The sequence below is a fragment of the Atta colombica genome, unplaced genomic scaffold, assembly GCF_001594045.1.
Source record: "Atta colombica isolate Treedump-2 unplaced genomic scaffold, Acol1.0 scaffold268, whole genome shotgun sequence".
NCBI lineage: Eukaryota > Metazoa > Arthropoda > Insecta > Hymenoptera > Formicidae > Atta > Atta colombica.
The window spans coordinates 164567-191574 of NW_017259368.1; the positions used below are offsets into that span (position 1 = coordinate 164567).

A 27008-nucleotide genomic window follows, 5' to 3' on the forward strand; every position below is an offset into this window, starting at 1 on the left:
CACACACACACACACACACACACACACACACACACACACACATACACATACACATACACACACTCGTTAAACGCATGAAACTTGTGAATCAGCTTTGACTACCTCAACGAGACGAGATGGTGGGTGGAAGTAAGTATTGTCACAAGAAAAAGCACTACGAAAGAATTTGCCGAGAAAAGTGCCACCCGAGCTAGTTTCGCTCTCTTTACGACTCGACTGCCGTGAAGTTTGTCAATAAAAAGTTGGGAGTTGTTAAAAACAGAAAAAAAGAAAAGTGCGCCGTAAAAAGACGCGTGAAGGGAAGGGAAAAGGGTTCATGTTCACCTCGTGACCTGTTGCAACCAATGCAAATTTTCTTTGAACCGATCGACAAGCCTGAGCTCTGCTAGCGATTCTGATAGAAGTTAATGCGCGGCTGGCGACTGCGTTACGCGACCGGAATAACGAAAATCGAGGATTGGTTGCGACGCGAAGCCACGCAATTGCCACATCGTGCATGTAGATTGTGCATGCGGTTGTAGATACGCGAGCAGCGGACACGTCGCTGCGTGATAGAACGCGCTTCCCTGATGACACGCACACGTGTGGTTAGCACGCGATGAGCTGCATTGTGAGTGCGCCTAATGATTAGCTACCACAAGTGGACATATGGCTTCCTCGTGTACGTTAATGCAGTGTGCCCGACTACTCCGAATTACGCGTAGACTTCCCGCAGGAGGAAAAGAGCACGTTTCACCATCGTACACGAAATAGCGTTTCTGTGACGAACATATTAATCTCGTGTTGCGCAACGCAACGAGACTGGTTCCCGTCGAACCCAAGTTTCAGTCATGATTGCCTCTTCGCTTTTTAGTTCGAAGACTCTGGCTTTTTCAAATCTTCACTGAGAAAAATGATCTGGTTGGATTAAATAATAATTCTGGTGGTAAATGGACGAATCAGAATTTTCTGATTAAGTCTACTAAAATTCTAGTTGAGATAGCTAGAATTCTGATTGATAATTAATCTAATAAAAATAAAAATTCTAGAAGATTTGCCAGAAACATTGTATCAACCAAAATTCCAGCTATCTCAATTAGAATTCTAATAAATTTAACCAAAAAATTCTGATTCGTTCATTTTCAATCAGATTTTTTCAGTGTTCTGTTAACTGTTCGAAATTTTGATGAGTCTTCCTTTTAACACGCATGTTAATTTTTACTTTGGTTTTTGAAAGGATATCTCCAAGGAGGATCAAATCTGATTTTTTTTTTTAAAGGAAAAATATCTGGTTATATCTTGACGATTCTGATTATATTAATCTATAGAATTCCGGTTATTTCAACTAGAATTCTAATTAATCCAATCAGGCATTTTTCTCAATGTATTCATTTCCGGCAAGGAAGCTGTCGATCTCCAGATATACTATCGAAAGGTAGCAACTGTGGTTCCAAAAAGCAAAACGTTGAAGCCTCTCGTATCGACCGGTATTTTTTGTCGATTGATTGGACGAACTCGCGTTGGCACAGACATGACGAATTTCGCTCAGTGTATCATCGAGCGTAGCCGCGAAACCTTTGCAAAATTAAATGGTGCCCCGAGATATGAGTTTTGACTCAATTGACAGGTCGTTTTTTTTTGCTGATGCAATGTTTGTTGGATTCCTCTTTTATATATATATATATATATATATATATATGGCAATGATCGATTCCATTGGAGATGTAAATAACGCGAAAGGTGAGATCTGTGAACGAGAGACATGACACTCTCTAATATTACTACGAATTCCATTCTCGTGTTTATATTAGTTTAAAACGATCTCGAATAAATCCGCTTTGCAAAAAATCAAAAATGAACAAAATCAATTCAATGATCTGCTCATTCATTGAAAATGATATGCATTTACATTCCGCTTGTAAATTTTTTACAGTCAGTCGCGCCGGATCATAACCAAAATATAAAATCATATTTTATATTTTTTATACAAATAAAATAAACATTATACAACCCGCAAGATTTTATTTATATTTATGCACTAAGAAAAAAATTTTTTAATTGATCAAATTAATTTAGCTCATCTTTATTTTTTTGAAGAATATGTATTTAAGTCAAATATATTTGATTTAAATGTACACTGAAAAACAATTCTACACAGTAAAAAAAATTGTGTATGTGTTGAAAACGGTCTACTCACGTTTGTATTAATAGTTGGTGTTGAATTTTTTAACATATTCGAGTGTTAATTTAACATATCATAAATGTTAATTTTCTGACAAAAAATATGTTTTCACGATTTGTTTACAAACTGTGTCGATCTTTCTTTATATTTATTCTCTTACATAATGTTTGTGTTGCCTTTTAATATATTCATCTTGTGTAAAACACTCAAAAATTTGAATGAACCGTTTGGGAGATGCGATTTATGTTAAATTCATTTTTTTCAACTGTGTACTTGAAAATAAATGAATTTTCTGGAATAAATTTCATTTATTTTCAAATTTATTAAAATTCTAATTGAGATAATCGGAATTCTGATACAATATTTCTGGTAAAATCTACTGGAATTCTTATTTTTACCAAAATAATTATATCAATCAGAATTCTAGTAATCTCAATTAGAATTTTAATAGATTTAAATAGAAAAATTCTGATTCATTAATTTTTTTCAACAGAATTACTATTTAATCCAACCAGACCATTTTTTTTTCCGTCTATACATTTTTCATCGAAAGAAATAAAGACGAACTAAATTTCATTAAATGAATAATTTTTTCTCAGTGTAAAAATGGCCCTTTAAAAATGATCTTTAATAAAGGTTGTGCATTGGACTACACCATGTCGATATTATGGACCCTTTTCAAAGTGTACGATCGTGTTCGCCATTATACTCACAAACGCAAGCGCTTCGCGTCTCGTATTACCATCACACTTCGTGTCATGCATATTTTCTCTCTCCCGCATCTCGTATTCTTTTCACATTCCTCGAACATTGTTATTAAGCAATATCCAGACTATCAGTCATTAAGTCTGTTTTTTATAGCTGTATACAGTCTTCGTACTTGATTGTATTTTATAACTAGTGTACATTCACGGTTGCCACAGAAAATGAATTTTGAAATTGTCTGACTTTTCCAGATTTTCCAAATGGAAAATTTCCAGATGGAAAATTTTCCATGACTAATTTGTAGAAAAGCTAATCTATATTATTAAAAACAACGCAAAAAAAGCTTAGTAGCATAATAAAGCAAAAAATAAATTAGTTTTGGAAAAAAGAATGCAGTTATGACGAAAAAGAAGAATCAAATAAAAATAATATATGAATTTTAATTATTTTATTAAAATCGTCTAAAATGGACAAGTTTTGAACGTATTTGACTAAACATCAGATATATTTAAAAAATTACAACTATTACTTGTAATAGAAGCAGTTTAAGGAAATTGCGAGCAAATTTCGAAATTCCAGACTTTTTTACATTTTCTCCTGACTTTTCCTGGTTTTCCATGACCAATTTTAATTTCTCTGATTTTTTCCGATTTTCCAGGTCTGTGGTAACATCAACATTCTTTATATTTAAAATGAAATAAGCATAGATACTTTCTAAAATTGTTGGAATAGAACCTAATTCTAAAGAGTAACAAAGAATGACAATTGAGCCAATGTTGAAAAAGAGTGACTCAATTGTCAATTTTTTTAAAAGCGAGATTTCACTCTTTAAAGTTACATTCCACTCCAAAACTTGTAGAGAGTACATTTAATATTTGACAAAAGCGAGAAGAAAAGTTCTAATGCAATCCAATGCAATAAAAAACAACGTGACTCTATCAATTTTTATCCATATGGCAATTAATCTTTTATATATTTAATTAATTTTATATATTTAATCTTTTATATATATTTAATTAAATTTTTAGTAATTAATATATTTTTGTAAATTATACGTGACTGAAGAAGACTTCGTAAAGTCGAAATTAGTTTTGTTCAATTTTTAATATATCTAACACATTAATATAATTAATAATTTATATCCTTTATTATTAGTTTGTCATAATTAGCCGTCTCTCAACAGAGTGTATGATATGAATAAAAATACACCTAATCTATTATTCTATCTATCTATTTGCAGGACCTCGTATCATCAGAAATTTCATTTCGATAATACTTAGAAGTGATATTTTGCAGAACGAGGACAACGAATTTTTCGGCAGAAATGCACAGCAACGTTTCGGAAGTCGGTCAAACGGAGTTAAGCGTCCTCGTCGTTGTCGTTATCGTTGAGCAAATATTGATTCGAGTTGTTTCGAGTTGTTTGACGTTGTCAACTGAAATCGCACACTACTCTGCAATTAACTAGTCTGTTATCGAGCGGCTGGGAAACTCGAGGGGTTAATTAGGGGTGATAAACCCACAACTGCGGTTCCATGACTCTCGCGCGCGTGCTTCAACCAGTCGATAAATTTCGATCGTCCGCAATTCTCATCGTCCCGAGCATTGTCCGTGCGTCACACCGTCACGCATTGTTGTATCAGCCGCGTAATAATTCGTGCAGTAAACAGACCGCTCCGCCAGCCTTTCGCGTGGCAATTTTGCAGAAAATTGCGACCTATTCAAACCGCGCGTTTTAACAATCTGTACCGTTCCGTTCGCGTCTATGTATAAATTACGGGAAAGAACCTTCCCTTTCCGCCGTTCGGAAAAGGGCAAAGAAAATAGAATTCCGGACAATTGCGCGCATCGTACCCTCGCGGAATAATAAACAACCCGTTCAATCTTTATCTCCCCGACGATGAGAAAGCCGGCGATCAGAGAGAGCCGCACGTTTTCTGGCAGCGAGACGGAATCCTCGATGACACGATAAAAAAAAAAGACCGCGCTGGAATTCCCGTTCAAAATCAATAAAGTTACCCCTACCAATCCCCGCGGAATCGAAATAAAACGACTTGGCGATGTCGCCGAGTGGCGGTGCCGTGTCTTCCGTCCCCCGTTTGAGGGAGGAGTGAAGGTAAAGGAGATCTCCTGACTCTCTTGCGTCGGTTGCTTTTATTATAAAATACGAAGGGCAATTTTCATGTTTTTCTTCTTGTGAATCAAATTATTCAGGTATATAAATTTTGATTGATCGCCAAACAAAACCATCAGTTCGGATTTTTTCTCAATTGTTGCGCTTTTTTTTCTCGTCTCGATACATCGCTTAAAAAAGTTTAAAGCTCGCTGTACATAAAATGTAAAATGAAACATTTTTCCTGATTGATTATAAAAGCTCGTTGGGTACCCCTTTTTGATATAACATCGTGTTACGAAATCCGATTGTTCCAACTCTCCCTTCCTCTCAAGCAATACGTTTAAATGTATTACCTGACGAGGCAGTTAACTAAACTCTAATAGACTAATTATCTCGGCTGCTCTTCACCGGGGAGGGGCTGACGAAATTACGAATAAGTTTTCAGCAAATTACCAAACAACATTATTCCGCGCGTTGCGCGAATATACAGACGCTACATGGAATTTGTTAAATTCGCTCGCAACCGAATAATAATGGCAATAGTGGAGAAATACAGTAAATACAGTAAATACAGTAAATAAAATTCTCGTGGCTTAACATACTCTGATTAAACTTAATTAACCGGTATGCACCACTGCAACAGTATACCAATTAAAAACTATAAAGGGAAATAACGCTTTATAAAACATTTTTATTTATTATGTTGTAATTTCACTTTACATATAATTACTGTTTTATACATGATTATTGTTTCATTTGATTTCATTCGTTTTTCCATTTGATTCGTGTTAATAATTGAAATATCGAGAAGAATAATTCAAGGTAATAAAAGTTATAAAAATTTATTTAATTACAAAATAACACGCAGGGTTGCTACAGAAAATAAATTTTAAAATTTCTTGACTTTTTCAGGTTTTTTTTAGATGAAAATGGAAAATTTTTCAATATAAAATATGTAAATTTTAACACATTTAAAGTCAAGAATTGTGGAAAGCTAGCATATATTATTAAAAACAATGCAAAAAAGGTTTAGCACACTAAAATTTTGCAAATTCAAGCCAACAAAAAATAAATTAGTATTGGAAAAAAGACGCAGTTATGAAAAAAGACGATCAAATATTGAATAAAATATAAATTTTAATTATTTTATTAAAATAGTTTAAAGTGTGAGTTTTGAACGTATTTCACTATAAATGTCAGATATAATATTAAAAAATTATAACAATTATCTAGAATAGGAGCAGTTTAAGGAAATTGTGAGCAAATTTCAAAATTCCAGACTTTTTTACTTTTCCCGGTTTTCCAGGTCAAGTAATCCTGAACACGGTATCCTAAAACAACGCGCACGTCATTTTCCAAATTTTCCAAATTTGTCACTGATTTTTCAAATATTTTAAATTATTAGTTGAGCCAAAAAAAAAAGGAGAAAATAACGGCATTCCAATTCGAGCACTCGTTGATTCAGACAAGACAAAAGCTCGGTCGATCGGCTATATTCGGTTTTATTTCTCTATGAACGCGAAAACGTAACAAGCCACTTGGCCACGTTGCATATTTCAGAATGGGCCAACTAGTGCTCAGCCAGACAGTGTGCCAAGTCCTTCATTGGAAAATGGACGAGTATGGTGTTCGTTATGTAAAATCCAAACCACAACGTCGGAAAGATCGCTAATTAAAGAGGACTCAATTGTCGTTCCATCGAGCTACGTCACTTTGTTGCCATTCCCAAAAGAGAGAGGAACAAAACAATCTCTCTCTCTCTCTCTCTCTCTCTCTCTCTCTCTCTCTCTCTCTCTCTCGATAGAAATCTTGAAATATCAATAATTTGTGTATCCTTCGCAGCGGAAATATATGTGATATTCGAAGTATCTGTCCGAGAAATTTTCGTTTCAATATACGAGTCGCGAAAGTTCCCTTGTGCCCATAATTAAACTGAGAGAGTTTAAATACATTATACACAAGCTCACCTCAAAGTTTCGAGCTCTCTGTCTCTCACTTCATTAATAAGTTAATACACGTTTTAAAGTCCATAAACCGATCTCAGTGTTTGCATGCACGGAGGCAAAACTTGACGATCGCCGATGAATTGTTAATAAAATAAAAGCACCGTGAGAGCCCGAAGGATGGGCTGGATTTACCTCCAAACTGTTGGCGTCACTACTTTGATATTGTATCAATTGATAAATTAAATATCCGATACTGGATAAGCTGACATATAGTTTGAAAATATAAAAGGATTTCAGCAACGAGAACATCTTTTGTTCTTGCTTAATTTCTCTTCATTCTTACGTTCTCATACTCGTTTTGTATTTCCAATGCGCCAATTTTTTCATGCAAAATTATATAAACGCAATAATATGCTGCGAAATATGCTTGCGTCAACTGTTTCGCCAAGAAAATGCGTTATGTCGTCTTTAATCACGAGTCATAATTATCGAGAATGAATGACTCACCTCACGGAGCTCCTTGATTTTCAGACCTGCTTTACCGATGATGCATCCCGCTTGACTCTGATGCACCAGCATGCGCACGTCGATCTCGTCGCTGCCATGGCGGGAACCATTCTGAAATCGTGTCTACAATAAATCGTGGAAATTTGGAATATGCTACATCTATGGCAGAAAGAATCGATCGTCGCGATCCCGAGAGTCGCGATCCCACTGGAGAGGAGCATGAAAGCGCGCGGAATCGCATACGAACGATTCGAAAGAGACAGATAAAGCATGTTAGAAATCGCTTCGAGATCTCGAACAAAGAATGAATTGATCAAATCAAATAGCCGAATTGTTCAAATGTTAATTTTTTTCCGTCCGAGATCTCGGAACGATTTCTAGCATTGTGTACTCTAAAAAATATCCCTGTGGATTTAATATCATATAATTTATATAATTCTCATCTCTCGTGGTGTTATTAATATTAACACTAATAATTAGTGTTTATATCAATACCATCACAATGTGAATTTAGAACCCATTTGGTATTAAATTCACATCATGGTGTTAATATTAATACCAACACAGTGAGAATCATACAAGGTGCTCTTCATTTGATGATACAAGTCGACACAAGCGTCATTCTATCCTTCTTGACATTCAGAAAGTGAGTCACAAAGTCACAAAGATAAAACGACACTTGTGTCGATTCGTGTCATCAAATGGAAAATACGCACAGGCACCCATGATGTTAAATCCACAACGATTATTTTTTAGAGTGCAGATACAAGGCTTTAGGACAGAAGTCCAACACTTACCTCCTCCAGATTAGGTACGACCTCGTTCAACACTTGCAAAACAGTGGGCAGGTCCGAGCTGATGGTGAGTACCCTAGAATCAGAAGGACCCCCAGAATTACACTGATCTTACCGATGCGTGATTTCGCGTATGTGCTATATCGACCATACAACCCGGTGCGAATGGCGTATGTGCGTACGAGAAACGCGTTCGCGTGTGATTACATCAACCAGCGATGCCACCCCCTCCCCTCTTCCCGTCCTCCCTTTTTCTCGCGGGTATTTCGGCGTCACCCGTTAGAGCGCTTCGAATGGAGTCAAAGTGAGTGAGGCATCGGATGAAATTCCAACGCGTCCCCCCAATGGAGTAGAAAGTAATTAAATGCGCAGGTCGATCGGAGCTGGATGTATGTACGGTGCATCGCATTTAGTCTCAGCGACGTTTACGAATGTTTATTGTATCCCGAGCGTCTCTACTCCGTCGTTGCACTTGAATCCGATAGAATTATACCGGCAACACGACCCTCAATGGCACATAACGTCGCGTATGATGATAACGTATTGCGTATTAAAACCTGTACAATACAAATTTAACCGCACGTCGCGCTCGATATTCATCATCGGTGCGCGCGACTAATGCTGTTGCGATACAAGATTGATTTTTAAACGCGGACGCGCAACCACCGAGTGGTTAACACCTTTCTCTATCAAGCAACTGTTGAACACGCACAGTAGATTTTCGGGTAAATGAACTTTATCGAAACATCTCCATAAATCTTTAACCGCGCGACAAATCCGGATCATTCCGAGGACACCTCGTGTCGCGAAACGTTTCGCAAAAATTACGAGTGTTACTAGGGCGGCGTTAAGGGAATTCAAATTTACTACGTTATTCTCGGTAAATTCGGTCTCCGAATACGACGCGTATTCCAGCAATTCCGCCGCCACATATGTACAAGAATCGTCGATGCAGCTTGCGAGAAGACTACGTAGAATCGCGTGCAATCGCGGCCACGGCGATCGACCATAAGCTCGGACTAGATTCGGCCTCACGGTATTTTCTCGACCTACATCCATTCAGCTGCAATCGTACCGTACGATCGGAATGATCGCGTTTACGGTCGTCCTCACCGGGGCGAATTATATGTCGCGGAAAACACCCGCAGTAATACGCACGCGGTACCAATTCCGTTGACAGAAATCGATATCGAGCTGCTTCTTTTCCGGCCGAAACGTCGCCGCTCGGCGACGAGAAAACGACGATATACAGGAACAGGGAAATCCCGAACATCGTCTCCATTCTCTTTTTAAATCATTCTCATAAAAAAACATACATAGAAAGAACGATTTTCCTAAAGTATCTAAAAATTTAGCTAGAATTCTAAAAATAATTTTGTTGGGCTATCATATCATCAATTATTCTCTAAATCTGAATCATAGTTACTAATTACCTAGTGACATATTTGGCACTGATCAGTAAAATTCAATTAAAAAAGGAAGAATATTTGAGCCTTATGTAAAATACTGATATTTACATATTTGAATTTTCCAATATCATTCATTGAATATAAGTACTAAAACAAGGTTAGTTAGATCACGTAATAAAGAGCTAGATTAGAGATCTCATATTTAATTCACTGATATCAGTGATTATCCACTGATTCAGATTTAGAGAATAATTAATATGTAGGACGTGCAACATCGTTAAATGTCAAATTATACCTAATTCGAGTTATTTTTAATCATTTCTATAAGTCATCACCATTTCTATTTAAAAAGGGTCGTTAATTTAATTAAAACCATGAAGTTAAATAAATATAACTTAAGAAGTATATTAAATTTGACTCAAATTTAGTTAATTATTTACTATCCATATATTAATACGAACATTATATTTACTTTGACGTTATTTAATTTTACTTACTAAGTAATTCAATTATATGTAGAAATGATTGATCTATTATATATTTTATCAAATATGAAGTTACGAATGATCAAATGTTATTTAAAAAAAATCTGACATTCTAGCGACCAATTCGAACGTCCTATATATTTATATTGACAATCTAACAAAATTATTTCTATATCTGGATCTAGGTAAATTTTTAGATATACTTTAGCAAAACTAACTCTTTCTGTATACAATTTATTTCAACGATCCGAAAGTTTCAAAGTCGCTGCACTGCTGCAAAGTAATTTGTTTCTCTCAAATTACGATAATTGCCGTGGAAGATATAAAGTTGATTGATGGTTTACTTGTTTTCTCCTCTTTTATTGATATTCAATACGTTCAAAGTTTTGAAAAAGGAGACGATGGTATTCGGATATCCCTTCTCCCTATGGTTTTAAGAAGCGCACCGAGAATTCCCGTTATCATCTCTCACGATCGAGAACAAACACGAAACTTTTCAGAACGACGACCGGCACGAATCCACCCCCCCAGTTAATATGAGGGAATGGACGGAGAGATCGGTCTCTCCTTTCATCTTTTCGCCCTTCCTCCTCGCTTCTCGTCGTCCACTTCCGTTCTACTTTCCTGCTATAACGAGCTGAAGCCACGTATCTTCCATTCGACTGGCTATATATATCATAGAATTTCCGCATGCGCTCTTTTGAACATTTTACCGATTCTGCGAGGAGAAGCATTCAGCTATTGACTTAATCCACGATTATTCGCGCTCTTTTTGAAAAAAATAATCGCTTCCTTGCACAGCGCGAATTGCGGGGATTTTGGCCAACTTCGTTTCCGCAATCCTATGTATTTGAAAACGCAAATGTTACGTGTTAATTTGTTATTTATTATGTGCGCTCCTAGGAATATCCTAGTCGGCAGATTGGCGGAAGCTGCCATCACCTGTTATGAGTTTCCCTACTTAACCCAGTTTGAGGACAAAACAGGACGGTTACAATTTGATCAACATCGATCGGTTGAAGAAATCCCGATGGTGATCCCGATTAAAGGGAGTCGAGATTGAGACTTGACGTAAGTTGATCGGTACGGTAATTTCTAGAAAAGTAACGATGGAATCACGATGTTATTCATGGTGAGAACAGCTACGGGGTTGGCTGGTCGAAAGTCATCCCTTCGAAAACCGCAGAAGACGAGCATACATTGAGATTCGCGGACGGCGAGTTTAAATTGCTATGTTTGCTGCTGCTCTATGGCAGCGATAGAAAGAAAGAGAACACTATTGGCAGTTAAAAATCTTCATGGCGCATAAAACTTTGAAGAGCGCTCGAACAATTCTAAGGTCTGATGACTGAACGTTTTAAGGGGATGCTAGAGTTTCTTTCGTGTTATATAAAATGTGATTAATTTTCAGATTCTCCAATCTTTTAATTATGTTTACACAGATTTAAAAATCCTTCTTCACAATTAAGTATATAGACAAAAATGCGCAAACAATTTCATATAAAAAACAAAAAAAAATCGAAAAATAATTAATAATTGTAATTTTATCATCGGTATAAAATTTCTGTAGTCGATTCGTGACAACATGTATTGCAAGAGTTTTAAATTTTGTACGTTTGAAATAGGCTAGAATACGCTTAGATCGCATTAGAGATTGTATGAAAGAATAATACACTGAGAAAAATGGTCTGATTGAATTAAATAGTAGTTCTGATAGAAAATAGACGAATCAGAATTTTCTGGTTAAGCCTACTAGAATTCTCATTGAGATAACTAGAATTCTGATTGATATAATTCTGGTAAAAATAAGAATTCTAGTAGATTTTAGCAAAAATATTGTATCAATCAAAATTTTTGTTACCTCAATTAGAATTCTAATAAATTTAACCAGAAAATTCTGATTCGTCCATTTTCAATCAGAAATTGTTTGCAATGTATGTTTGTAGAAATGAATTAAAGGCCTTAATATAAAAGAAAAGAGAATCCCAAAATTTCATTTGTATGCTACGAGTGAAATCGATGTGACTAGTAAAATAAAGCAATTATGTCTAGCAGTAAGTTCCAGATCTTGCAAAAGATGATCGTAATATATAATATTAAAAAATAAAAACAGATGTACGCGTTTGAACGAAATAGAACGATAATATAAGAAACTGAGTTTGGAGTTAAAAATCTGTATTATCGATATCGATCAACCCTCGCTCCAGCATTCCCTTAAAGGCTGCAGAAAGCGTAGAATAAACATATCTCAAGACTTCAACCATCTATGCGTGTCACGATATATCGCCTCGTCGGCAGCAATCGAGTGACAATATCGATTATGCAAAGAAAGAAAATCGCGCGAATATACTAGTATTTTAAAAGAAGCATTTAAACAAGCCGTTAATATTGACTTGAGAATTCTGAAACTTTCTCAAAGTTAGTTTACTTTCATCCGCCTGATTGACGTTGTATCGAGATCGCGGCGATCGTGCGAATTGTTCGTTCTCGACTTCAAGGTACTTTATTACATGCCAGCAAAATTTCCAGCCGTATCGGTACAGCCACGAATGAAAATCGCATTAAGGACATCCTCGAGGAGCTTCACCGTCGGTGATAAAAAAATTTATTGCCGTCCCAGGACGAAGATAAATTTTCCTGCGCGAGCGACATAATTTTTCCTAGAATAAGAGAACGACATCGAACGTACGGCTCGAGGCATGATATATACATATAACGTAATCATCGATAATCAATCGCGATAAAGTAGATGATTGAATGTAACAACCGGTCCACAAATTATCATTAAAATATCTCTTCGACGGGATTCGCATAAACGTATGAAGCGCGCGGCACTGATCTTCACAGTGTGAAGTATCGGTAATGACTTTCGACTTGGCAAATTAATTAATCACGTTAGAGTACTTCCAGTGGGACAATCACTTATTATACGGGGCAGAATATCTAAAGAATGAAGGTATTTTGTTGAAAGAGTGTCGGTTTGAATTGTGAACAGAGTAACGCTCTTGAATAATTAATTAAGACTATCCGAAGTTTAGCTCTCACTTTATGTCTTTGATTCCGATTGAAATCAAACATTTCACGACGTTTCTCGTTCGAGAGCATTACTTGAGAGGTTACAGTTGGCTTTTCAACGCGATAACAACACCTTGAATCGTAACCTTTTAACAGAGTCAGCCTTACGACCGCGTGCGTCACATACCACACATTAGCTTCCGTGTTAGCCACATGTTACAGACACTGTTTAGAACATATCCCGACGTGTGTGTATAAACGTGTGTGGGTGTCGAGTGATCGCGCACGTCTTTTTGCGTGGCACTTAACGCAGGAGAAAACCAACAAATAACAAATTAAACCAGAAAGGGAAGGTGTGAAAGAGAAAAAGAAGTGAGCTTAGAAGATCAGCGAAATTTTCAGAATACGCTGATCATACAAAAAATACTGCACAAATCCCGTTGCACGCGCGAATAATGTTTACATATTCGAAAATTCGAGATAAAAAAAAAAGAATTCGCGAAATATATTCTTCTACGTGTCCTCGCATCACATATTCCTGTAACATTCACAACGGTGAATTTAACTATTAATAACTATCTAATGGCGAAATTTGCGAATGCTCGTTTTTTTTTTCCGTTGCGGGATTAAACAAGATCGAATAAATCGGTTTAAATCGAGTTAAATCGAGTTAAATCAGACCGCGTGCCAACGACAGGTGCAGCACGTGCTGCGTCGACTTTCGCTTAAATCGTAAGACCACCGATTTTTCACCCAAAGCCGAAGCCGCGCAAGGAGCCGCTCTTGAGAGAACGCTTAAATCTAATAGCATATCGACTTTCCAATGTCGATATCGTTCGCGTATTACAAAAAATAGAAATATTTTTACAAGAGTTAAATTTGAAAAACGATTATTGCGTATCATATCGTTCTGAAATGTTCCTCTGTACTTTCAATATATTTCATGCGATGAGACAGTCAAGAGGACACGCACAAGAGACAAAAGATCATGAAAAACGAGAGAGAAAAAGAAACGGCGAGAGAGACGAAAGTAGACGACGGAAGTGTTGACTAAATGATCGCCGCGTTAACACATGATATGCCGATAAAATAAAAAGATGGTGTCACACGAAAAAAACAGATCGATTAATAGAAATAAGACAGATGGACGGACAGACAGAAAGACAGATTTCTAGGCAGAGATAAACAGATAATTAGATAGATAGATAGATAGATAGATAGATAGAAGAGAAAGAGAGAAGAGAGTAGTAGAGTAGTAATAGCACGACAGATTACGAAAGGTGGAAATAGTAGTGGTGTATACAGAAAAAAGATTCGCTGCTCTCGCCGCAGGCGTCTTAACAGGTACCTCGTAATTAGAGACAAAGAAAAATAAGAACATTAAGTAGTTGGTGTTGGTCATTACCGTTCGGGTCCGGGGCAATCGGGTACAATGATTGAGGCTTTGTACTGTCGATTGGGCCGTGGTGGTTGGTGGTTGGTTCATTGGTGGTTGGTTGGTGGTTGTTGTCGATTGTTGGTAGGGTCGTGGTGGTCCATTTGCCGATCGAGTCGGGGTCCGTCGTTCCGGGCAGGGCAACGGCAGGGCAACGGCAGGGCAACGCCAGGGGGGCAACGCCGGGGTTGGGGCGGGGCCAGGGCACAAACCATCAACCAAGTTAGACATCACGTCTGACGGCTGGATTAATTCGCGGCTTAACCTCCTAACCCGATTTTTCCACCCGCGCGCTCCGCTCTCCACGTCCATCCCCTGTGTTCTATGTTTTCTACGTTCCCACCTCCCTACTACTAACCCTTTCTCCCTCCGTTACCGCCATCGGATCAGCCACGAGAGGGCAAGAAAAATATTGGCATGGAAAAAAATGAGAGGTTGAGTAACGTGAATTGCGAGAGAACGGACACCTTATATAACAACTATGCACGCGCGTTTCTTTTTTACATACGATAAGCCTACGACTATTTGATTTAAACTTCAAGTCCGATGAGAAAGTGCTTGCTAATACTTTTACGTTCGTAAGACAATTGGTGAAAATTCGCAAAGTTACGAGCTAGACATCGCGGCTTTTCTCTTCAAGAAAGTGCTTAGTCAACTAGACGCGTACTTGTATCATCTCCGGCAAAGACTACGCGGCCAGTATCGTCGTCCTCTTCCATCTCTTTTCCTCTCTCCCGAAAGTCGTTAAGAATTCTGAAGACGTACTCGAATAATTTTCCTGTCCCGGCGCGGCACTTAATTGACGTCGCTCTACGTACGACAGCGGTCCGAAGAATATTTCAATTGCTAACGAAGTGCGCTAAACGCCGTTAATCAAGCAAGTTTTTAATCTTTAAACGAAGAGGTCTATTAACTATCCCGTGTAACTTGCGAGTGTGCCCGGCACGTAATTGATAACCGTACGGAAAGTTTTATCGACGCGAGCCTGAAACTTTCGTGACGAAGCGTGGACGCCGCGATAGTTTCGCGAGTTTGCGCGAATGAAAATTACTTTGCCGACGTGTAGACAAAAAAAGAATCGTCGCGATCGCAATAGGTAACATCTTCCGATCTCATGTCTCCCCAGAAAATAATTATTATTTATCGATACCCGATATATAATTCATCCGTCCAATTAAAGTTATTTCCATGCACGATTCTCCAATATTTTTCTGCACACGACCGAGGCAGTCAAGCTTTTAACGTCAAGCTTTCTGTCGCCCATGGAAGTTTGCGTAGCGTCCACGTTCGAACGATGGAAACTCCACAAAGCGGCGAGAGGACCTTCGTAAGAAAGAAGGTCCCGTAGAAAGTTGTCAGGAAGGCAACGCGAACTAAAAGTGAATCGCTAAGAGATCCTCTCCGGTGGTTCCCTCGGATACAGCACTCGGGGATAACGACCAGAGCATTGTGCCATTTACCAGGCAAAGTGAACTTGAGACTAGAACTTCCGATATCTCCCGGTACGGCGTATTAAATGATCCTTTCAAGCTATCAGAATTAATTGAATATCCGTTATTATACCGATAATCGTGCCGCTCCATTTGTTCCATTTGTTCCATCCGGTGTAATTTACATTGATTAAAAACAAGACTTGACTAATAATGTAGCTGATGAATCGATTTATTATATTCAAGATCTGTAAAGTTATCTTACGCATTCAATAACGACTGAATAGTTTCAGTTCTCGAATAGTTTCAATAATAATTCGTTTAAGGCACAACTCCTCGTTAATTGCCGCTTCCCAAAGTGCTGTAACCAACTTTTCCGTCTAGGGGGTACGCAGCCGCGTTGGAATCTCGCTATTCTAGCGATACCGTGATTTCGTCTCCGTGCTCTCTCGCGTTTATGAAGACGCCAGAAGACGCAAATCACGGCGCTCATCGAGAGAAAGACGCATTCGTGTGTCAGTGCACTCGAACGTAGGACGTGCGTGTGCACGGAACATTCTCGATGGACCGGACGTCCATCGTGCTTCGCCCGTCGGCGCGGCGTATCAAAACCGTGGCGGAGGTTTTCCGAGTGATTTGCCAAGGCACAAGTACAAATCGTACGATTAAAGCGCGATTTTTACGCGATACCCTATGTCCCTTCCCCAAGAGTGCACTTTTAAACATCGTAGCTTGATACGATAACCGAAATTGCACACTCAAAAATTCTCGCCCTTCTTGAAACGCCCATTATGATTCGGAGAGATGATTAATGCAAGTAATGGAATAGTGTAAACGTATCGCGGAAAATTTATTAGCAATTACGAACACGATACGAAAGATACGGTTACAGTGCCCCTCTCCCCTTCAGCTATTCCAGCGGAGGTGTTTTTTATTCATATTTCATCACGGAATATATCGAGGTTACATTTATGGTGAATTGAAATAACAAATATATGACAAAATCGGCAGACACCTTTCTCGTTTCATAACAAAATTCATTAGTTTCACAGATGGTCGGTATCTGCCGATTTTGCAACGATCAATGAAATTGTGATACTTTGTTACCACATTATTTTAGATTACAGTAAACTAATTAACTAATTAATTGACTATGAATTGATTGCGAGTCATAGCGCTGATAAGATTATTCTAATGCTCGTTTCCACCAATGTACCCACAAAAAGATATCACTGTATTATATATTGCTAAAAAAAAAAAAGAGATTACTTAATTTATTTTCTTCCTTTTAAGAAACGATTATCTTTAATAAAGAATATTTTCTTTATTATAATCTTAAAATATGCTTACTTAATTTTAGGAAAATTATAAATTATTTTATAAATTTATTTTATTTTGAAGGATATTGTAAAATTTATCGAAAAAGCGACTTTATATAATAAAGAAATTGAATTCGTTTTAATTTAATAGTCTTGATTAAATTATTGAACTTATTAGGATTCAAAATACATTCTGAATAAATTTGATACTCGTAATGAATTTAAAGATCTATGAATATACGAACATTTAAAATATTTGAAACAAGTAATTATTATTTACGTACAGAATGTATTTTACTGCGTAGGGATTAACTTTAATCTCAATTCAATTTAATCTTAATCTTTTTCTAATTCTTAGAATTAGAAAAAGAAGAAGAAAAATAATTAAACCGAGATTGAAGTTAATCAACATTAGCGGAAACGAGCACAACTATGCTGAGATACTGCATGTTCATGTACTCATTTGGTTCAAGCAGGGCAACGAATTAAAATATGACCGAGAGATTCTCAACGCGTGGTCGAAACGTTATATTACATTAACGTAAAAATATCGATTATCGCGCAAAGACGAGAGGATTCATCCACGTCGAGATCTCCATTTTTGACATTCCGACGGAAGAATTCTTTCGTCATCAACCATTTACTGCATGCAGAAAATTTCGCGTGTCTTAAAATATGACGCGAGGTAAAATCAAAGCTAGCCAAGGCTTTCTTGCAACTAGGAAGTAATAAATGTCTCATGAAACATTGATATGGGCGTACGGTGAGTTACACGAGAGACGAGGAAAGCATCCCGTCTTTCAAGGAACCAAATGCATAATGAAGCTCGTACGGATACGGAGCGTCTTTGGAAAACGAGACGAGCGCCTAGCGAAACAAATTTTCACGACAAAGCCTTTTGTGCGCGCGGCTCTTTACATAAATTACATGAATCTTCGCGTATCAACCCTTTACCGCTGCTATAATTACATAAACCATAATTATTTTAGTTTCAAACGAAGTTAAAAGGCTCCAAGGAGCTAAAGGGTTAATTACGTTACGGGCACTCGTGTCATCGATCCATAGACAGCGCAGAAGAAAAGTAAGCCGCGTTTTTGATTAATATGGCAATCGACTTGATCGTCGGAAAACTGACAGGCAAAACAAAAATGACTCTCAATCAACTGAAAATCCGATGTAATTAGAATTAAACATAAAAATATAATCAGAAGATCGTAAAAACATGTCGGTTTGTAATACATAAAATGATTTAGAACACGTTTCAGAGATAATTTTTACGATCTACCGTTTGATCGTTTGTATGATTCTTGCCTTTCTATCTCTTTCATGCTTGCTCGTAGCAAGGAGTTTCATGAGAAAATAGACTGACAGGAACGAAACTACAGCGAAGTTACAGACGAATCAAAGCGCAAAAACTTACCTGACTTCTGAGTTTCGTGATATTCTGACCACCCTTGCCGATTATTGAACCAGCAACCTGCAACACAAACAAGATAAAGTTTAACTTAAATAAATAAAACTTTATTATAAGGTTAAGTAAATACCTTCAAAGATATACCTGTTAAAGATATTTTCGAAGAAAAATTGCGGTTCGAAAGAAGTGACAGTAAGTAATGCTTACAAATATTTATTGTCTATACTTCCGTCGGAGAGATTACAGGGTTAGGTATACCCGTATATCTATATCTGGGTGATCTTCTCAGTCTTTGTAACGTTAATTAAACGTATCTCTCATTGAGGGCGTGACTGGCAAGAGTAAATATTTAATGAGCGAAAAATCTAAATGTGAGATAATCCGCCTCGGAACATAAAGAGGATGAAATAAGAAAATTCCATTCTCCCGTCACGATGCTCGTGCATCAACATTTCGCTTTCTCCAGACCCGTCCGATGCCCGTGATAAAAGAAAACCTCACGTCCACTTCTAGTTAGGCTTATAACTTTACTGTAGACTTCCGGCACATGTCCGATGCCCGCACGATCGCCAGTTTCTCGCGAAACTGCAAGATAATTACAACTCGATATGCGATCTACGGATTTTTACGGATTAGTCACGCCATGCACGTTTTATCACGGTCAGTGCGCCACTTTTAACGACAGACTCGCTGTGTTCTGACAGTTAATTAAATAAACTCCACTGCGCGTCTGGCAATTAATACTTTCTCCTCCACGAGAAGGCGCGTCAAGGACGCACCTCGATGCACGCGGCGTATTATGACATAGAAACGCAGGAATGCAGTCATTTTCATCTGGATGACGGCGACGGCGTTCATCCTTCTTTCGAGAAAACACAAATTCACGAACGGAAGAAACGATTCGTGGAACTCCCAAGACACGTTGCACACGTATCATACGAATTCCCAAAGGCAAGTTTCTCCAAGAGCGTGACTAATTATGCGACTTCTTCTGCGAAGGTCGCGGTATCTATCAGTAATATTGTACACAATGCGATCGTCCCTGACACAACACCGTGTACACCAATAACAGGGCGCGATGATATCGTCGATTACATAGCCAAGATTCGACCGCGATCAAGCGCAACGAACGCTCGTTCGTGCTCGGCTGGTTGGATCATAATAAGACGCCTTTGCGACGCCGATTAAATCGCACGCATCGGAGAGCACACACATCACCTTGATGTAACACATACATCGCTCTTATCGTCCATTACGAAATTAAAGGCGCGATCGCCGCATCAGTCCACCAGGGCCGTTCATGATAATGTCACGTGCTGCGGAAGGTCGAGTTTCGCTTGAAAGTCGGACAACACCCCTGACGAGAAAGTGTCAAATTCGCACATTTTCCTGCTGTCTCATTTATCAGAGATAACTATGATAATTAAAGAAAACGCAGCCGAGCTGTAACTTCCTCGTGCACGCGCCGAATATCATTTCACGCGACATTAAGTTTTTTTTTTTTTTTTTTTAACGTTCGCGTGCCGATGGTCGATGACGGCGCGTTTATCTGCGATCCCTCGTGACGATCAGTTATTCCATTCAATTAAGCTTATTAGCGTGCGGGAAGCGCGAACAGTTTACGAGATTATGCTAAGGACAACATCGAGCCAGCATTATTTCGATAACTGACTTTCGTGTTGCAAAACTCGCGAAAATAATCTTCTAACGTGAAAGCTCAAAGCCCTTACACTGTTAAAAATTCCATGAAATTTAATAAACTTTTAAGTTGCACTAAAATTTGAAGTTCATGTTTATTACATTACATTTAAGTAACTACTGTAACTTAATTTTCAGTTAAATCATTCATTACTTTTAATTCATAACGAATTTCATTTAGATATATGTAAAGGAAGCTCGTGATTATATTTATAACAGTATATAAACGTTTTTCCCTACAAAAAGGACGATTTTTTTATTTTGCTAAGTTATCGCGGATCAAATAAAAAAAGAATTTGAGTTTGATTACTTATAAAAAAATTGTGTATCAATGCTGTGAGCGACACAGATCAATGTTAGACGAGATAAAAGTTCGCTACGAACTTTAAAATTCAAGCAGCTATAACTTCATAAAAAATGAACAAAATTTAAATTTCAAAAAAGGATTTTAAAGTTCAAACTCTTCCTACTTTCGAAAACTATGTGTATTTTGAGTTTCTATGAATTTGATAATTTTTACATATAGAGAACTACGAGCTAGACAAAATGGGAAATTTTCTTTTCATTTTGAAAAACTTGTCATGCTCGAAAAAATCTGCGAAAATTTTCGATTTTTTAACGTGAAAAATAAAATTTTCCCTACAAAATCGTTAAAAAAACATTTTTTGTTATTGAATTATCGCGGATTAAACAAAAAAAAGTATTTTGACTTTGATTGCTTATAACTCTGTCAAAAATTATATAGCAATTTTTTTTTTTTTAAACAGGTTCTTAAAACTGAAACTGCTTTATCGAATGGTATAATTATCAATTAAAAAAACACAAACATAATGCAAATAAGAGCGCTAAGAACTTTTGTTCCAATCAATATGAAACTATCGAAGGAAATCGCGGAGAAAGAAATAAGATAGAAAATGTAAGATAGAAAAAATATCATTCCCTATTGGTCGGCTTGTATACAATGTTACGCGATAGAATCTTCGGTATCCTCCTCCGAAAATACATCGAACAAAGGAAGCGTAAGAAAACGAGTCTTTACTGCTCCCTTCAATATTCTCAATGCTACAATCAATCACTACCGAGCGAAAGGAGGTACAGATAGACCTCGATTCACGATATTACTTCTCTCCCGATGCCCTCGAAAGCGGGTAACAGCGGCAACGGCGGTGGCTGCAATCGCGATATTCGCCTGCTGCATCTTATTGTATCGCGGAGGAAATGGTGGCGCAAGAAAATATCCGCCTAGTCGAGAAACATCCGGTCTGACGATATATCGGTAATAAAGATAGAGAATTTACGGTACTAGAAGCAACCATAAGAAAGGCATGATCTGCCTTAGGCTGTACAGACGATGAACATTTGCCTCGGTCTATCGAAAAATTCCCGAGATCTCGACGCGTTCACAGATTCACGAAGATTTCCCGCGAGGGAAAGAAAGCAGCCGAGAGAAACCGATAACGGTTCGCCGAGCATGGCGACAATGACCGGAAGAGCCTCGGCTGTTCCGCGATGAAAACGGACGTGTCGGAGGTGAGATGGTACCCGTGTTACTCGGTATGAGAGCAACATCGTACCGTTTAAGCAAAATTTTACCGCATTCGCGTACAGATACAACGGCGAAAAGAGCCAAACCGGGTACACGTAACTGGAAAATACAGTGATCCAATGGTGAAACACGTCCGATCTGTTCGTTCGCATTGTCCGTTGGAACGCACGCTATACGCCCGTCGAAGAGACGAAGAAGATGTTGTCAACCATCAACATTTTTGATCGTCGACGATTGCGATCCGAGGAACGATACAAATGCTTCCATATCACACGTCGTAAATATTAGGCCGGCCACACACGTTCGAGTAAACTTGTCAAGTCTGCACAAACCACTTGTGCAAGTTTACTCGATAAGTTTTACTTGAACGTGTGAGACTGGGAGGGCCCTTAGGATATCTTTCACTAATCATGGCTAAAAATAAGTTAAACCTTCCTTGATTAAAACTTAACCATTAGTTGTGAAACTGGGCCTAAATGAGGTCCGTGTAACTGTTGTAGTTAACTTAAGGTTGGTGAAAGAGACCCCTTAGTCACAAGTCGGGACAAAACAGTATCCTCAGCAAAAACAGGCGAAAGAACGCGACTTTAAGTAGTAGTTGCGTGGCTTTAAGTTAAAGCCTACTTGAGGCGATCTACAATTCGTGTCAGAATTCAGGATAAAATTCTGTTGATAATTTTATACATCATATACAATACGAAAAATGTTTTGTAGAATATCAGAATGTTATATACATACATAAAATACACGCGTAGAAAGAACGGTTTTGCTTTATAAAATTTTATTAATTTAATTAAACCTACAAATTTAATTAGAAACAGGTCTAAAAATTATTTTGTTAGACGAAAAAATAATTATGGACATTTAAACTGATTTCTAAAGTGTCACAACTTGTGCTGCATTACTCATCACACTTGAGTTCCCTTATTTAATTACATATTTAATTATTTTGATAGTCTAATAAAATTATTTTCCGATCTGTAATCTGTGTCCGCACCTAAACTTTTAAACTTTATTTCGGCGCAAAATTATTTTTTCCTATTAAGCACGTGAAATAACATAATAAATAAAATTATAATATCAAATAACATAAAATTAAATTAAAAATAAAATTTTATCCCACAATCTGACACCAATTATAGCGGATTTTGGATGATAGTTTCGCGATATCGCGACGTATCGATCGATGACACTCACCTTACTCGGGATGAGAAGACGGAGCTCATCGTCACCCTGTCGATAACGTTTATGAGGGCTCGTCGGACCCCCGGAACCTGTCATGGCGCCAGCCTCGGCTTCTCTCTTCATTATTCCTGAAACATATAGATAAAGAAGTCTTCAGAAAAGATTCGTTTCCTCGCATCCGTTGCATCGCATCGAGAACCCCATCTGACAGATGTAAATAATAGATTTACACGATCGAATCCGGTTTTTTACAGTTTCATACGTCATCTCCGGCACAAACACATAGCACGCGTTTGCCGAAATTGTAATATATCAATAGATTACCACCAACACATCACCAATATGATTGATCTCGCGTGGCCAATGTGATTTCTTTCACCGGATAAGTGCAATAAAAGACGGCGTATAAACGCACGTCACCTCGTAAAACGGCTTTCCCACGCCAGTGGCATCATTAAGGCGAACGAGGCGATTTAACGGATGATGAATTACGATGCCGCGCACACAGTCCACAATACGTGCTAACGTATACAGATTTATGTATCCATAATGTCCCGTGAAAAAAGGTCAAAGTCACGGGACCAAAAGTTTTTTTAATTAACATAGCCAGAAATGTTATACAACATTAATATTCTTAAGTTTACATTAGCATACTACATGCGACATGTCTCAGTAAAAAAAAAATGCACAACTATTTTAAATTATTAGGTGTAGTAAAAAGAAATCCGTTATTTTTGCATGAAATTGAATGGAAAAATAATAGATTTCTTTTTACTACACCTAATATTTTAAGCTATAATGGTATTACGGTTAACTGTTGATAAATGACGGAAATATCTCTCGGAATGATAAACTCGGCGAGATTAGAATTTAATTATTTCTACTTTCCATTGCCGATGGCTCTTTCCATTGAGACTGCTTTAAAGTAGAAGCGACAATTAATTCTCCGTGAGTCACGATTCTTTCCTATGTGCGTCGTTGATACTCATGCAGAATGCGCACCATCGAAGATTCATTGCACAATTAGAGATTTAGTTCTTCCGAAATGGCTGATCGTGAGAATGCCGGGATCTTTAACTCCTCGATTTCTTTTTCCAAAATACAATAAAATTCCTAATACGTTGATTTTCATTCGTTAACCTGATTAAACTTTCCCAACAGAATTCTAATAGAGTAACTCCGGTATATACGTCGCACTTCACAAAAACTTTATTTATTAAGTATTATTTACTATATTTAAAGTAAACGAATTATATCAATAAAAACTTTGTACTGTCTACTATTATGAAAAAAATATTAAAAATCCAAAATATTTATATTTCGTATTAAAAAATGATCTTTTTTAAACCCATGCATTTTTGCCGTATATCCCAGGGGTGGGATATATGGCTATTCATAGGAAGAGGATGGGTATGTATAGCTCATAAAAAATTTACATTTACAAATATAAATAAGATGTAAAATGACTCGATAACTTAAATGTGTTTATAAAATTTTATTAAGGAATAAGAATGATAAATATGTATATGAAGTAATAAATAATAATTACAATCTTCCCAGATGTATTACAAGTGTTATGACATGAGGTACATATTTCATGTAATGCGTTTATTGTATTTAATACTGAATTCAATCTGCGCACTTTGTATGCTTTGGGCATAAATCGCCTGTTAAAAATATCATATATTCCAAACAGATGAGATATACAAAAGAATACAAGAGCAAAGTACTTGTATTTTATTATACAATATGCTTTAATATTCCTCTACACTCATGTATCATGAAATAACCACTAAGTCTTTTGCACGTCTTACAGTAATCATTTTACGTAGATTATGTAATTTATGATGACGCTACTTAACACAGTGACAAATATCGATTCAACTCACAATAATTTTATTAATCTTAACAGTAAGAAATTGAAATCATAACACAATACTAATAACACAAAGGCATGTAACAGAGTAGTTGCGGAAAAATTACCCCCACTCCTTCTATTTTTTTCTGACTTCTGCGGCGTAAATCCCAGTGCGGCGTATTTGACAGAGTTACCCTATCTGGCGAACGAATGAATCAGCTTTTAATGCTTTTAAGCTGCTTTCTATACATTACAATGCACAACCTTCTTTAAAGGTCGTTTTCAAAAAGAGGTAAAATTTTGCCGGCATGTTTATCTAATTATCTCTAAAATAAGAAATATGATTTTATATTTTCTGCTATGAATCAGATTGCACTATCTTACAATATATATCCAACATTGAAACAAAACTTAATAAATTTTCATAAACATTTGTTTGAATAGAACCAACTAAATATTTACTAAATATAAACATATTTATTTGGTACAAGAACAATTAATTTAAATATCATTATTGTTATTGAATAAATATTTATTTACTATAAATAAATGTTTCGTTTGTACAACTTAAACAAATATTTATTAAAATTTAATAACTTTTTCGATGAATAAATTTTTTTTCCGTCATCTAGTTAAAATATATGATGCAAAGATATGATGCAAATGTACAATAGTATCGGTTCCCTCAATATTATAATTATGCATTATTTGCGTACGTATAGCAAAAGAGAATCAAATTTTGTCAAAATCAATAGAGATTATGTATTTAAATTGACACGATAATCGCTGTTTATCTGCTCACCAGTCCAGAATGTTTAATGTAACACGATTGAACTGCGAATAATTAATTACATAATCAGTCTGTTTGACGAACAGTGAGGCTAACCACACAATGGCGTTCACTGTTCTCAGGTAATAATACACGCGACATATCCTCGTGATATCACGATCACATAAAGCTTTGTTAACTAAACTCATATGCGGCCCGTGTCTCCGATATATCTGATAGACGAGTCATTCGCTCAGAAATTCAGTCGTGCGGGATTGTGAAGTTATCCTTGTTCTTCGAAGAGAGAAAACGAAAATATAATGCGCCGGAGTTGCCGACTACCATTTGTCGGCTTGTGCCGCGCGTTTAGCATAGAAATCGCGGCTACACGCGTAGCATACGGAAACATACCTGGCAATGGGAACACCGTAATATAAGATTATAGGCAGTTACAGGGGGAATGTAGAAACTTGCGCGCGACATATTTCTAACGAGGCGACGCGCTATGTGCGAGTGCATGTCTCGATTCTCTTATCATTGCATCGCATCGCATCGCATCGCATCGCATCGCATCGCATCGCATCGCGTTACAACGCGATGCGTCCTTTTCAACAAACATATCTTCTATGCAAATGGAAATAACAAAGTCGTGCCTTTCGTTTGACTTCTTTAATCTTTTTTAAGTCACAATTTTATCATAAAAATAAATTATAACTACACTGTTAGAAATGTAACCACGAATTTCCTTTACATGTAAACGAAGCTCACAGTTATGAACGAAATTAAAAGTAATGCATGATTTAACTAAAAATTAAGTTACAGTAATTACTATATGTAATGAACGTGTGTACATTAAATTTATGAAATTTAACTTTTAATAAAATTTTATAAAAAGTACATTAAATTTTCATGAAAAATACATTAAATTTTATGTATATGTACACAAATATACTTTTTATAAATACATTAAATTTAAATTTAAAAGTAATGTGAAATTAAGAATTCAAATTGTGTAACTTAAAATTTAATGAAATTCAAGAACATTTCTAACATTGTAATAATGACACCTTAAAATATCAATAGATAATATCTTTAAGTAAAAAAAGGGCATAGGAGTCCTAAAATATCACAATTTTACAAAGCTAATTTTACATCACGTTCCGTAACGTAAAAATCATTAATTTCGCCCGCTTTCAAACCGAAAGTCCATACGATC

At 36.9% G+C, this 27008-nt stretch overlaps 1 protein-coding gene across 1 annotated transcript in view; it reads right to left on the reverse strand.

Annotated features, from left to right (window-relative positions):
• Positions 1–27008, reverse strand: part of LOC108689282 — a 135924-nt gene that overhangs the window by 47477 nt on the left and 61439 nt on the right. Inside the window, exons 4-8 of the mRNA XM_018196005.1 lie at positions 23178–23293; positions 18743–18799; positions 14544–14587; positions 8233–8305; positions 7436–7546 (exon numbers count right to left, since the gene is read on the reverse strand). Coding sequence (XP_018051494.1) covers positions 7436–7546; positions 8233–8305; positions 14544–14587; positions 18743–18799; positions 23178–23288 — 396 coding nt within the window. The 5' untranslated portion in view covers positions 23289–23293. The remainder of the gene's footprint in view (positions 1–7435; positions 7547–8232; positions 8306–14543; positions 14588–18742; positions 18800–23177; positions 23294–27008) is intronic.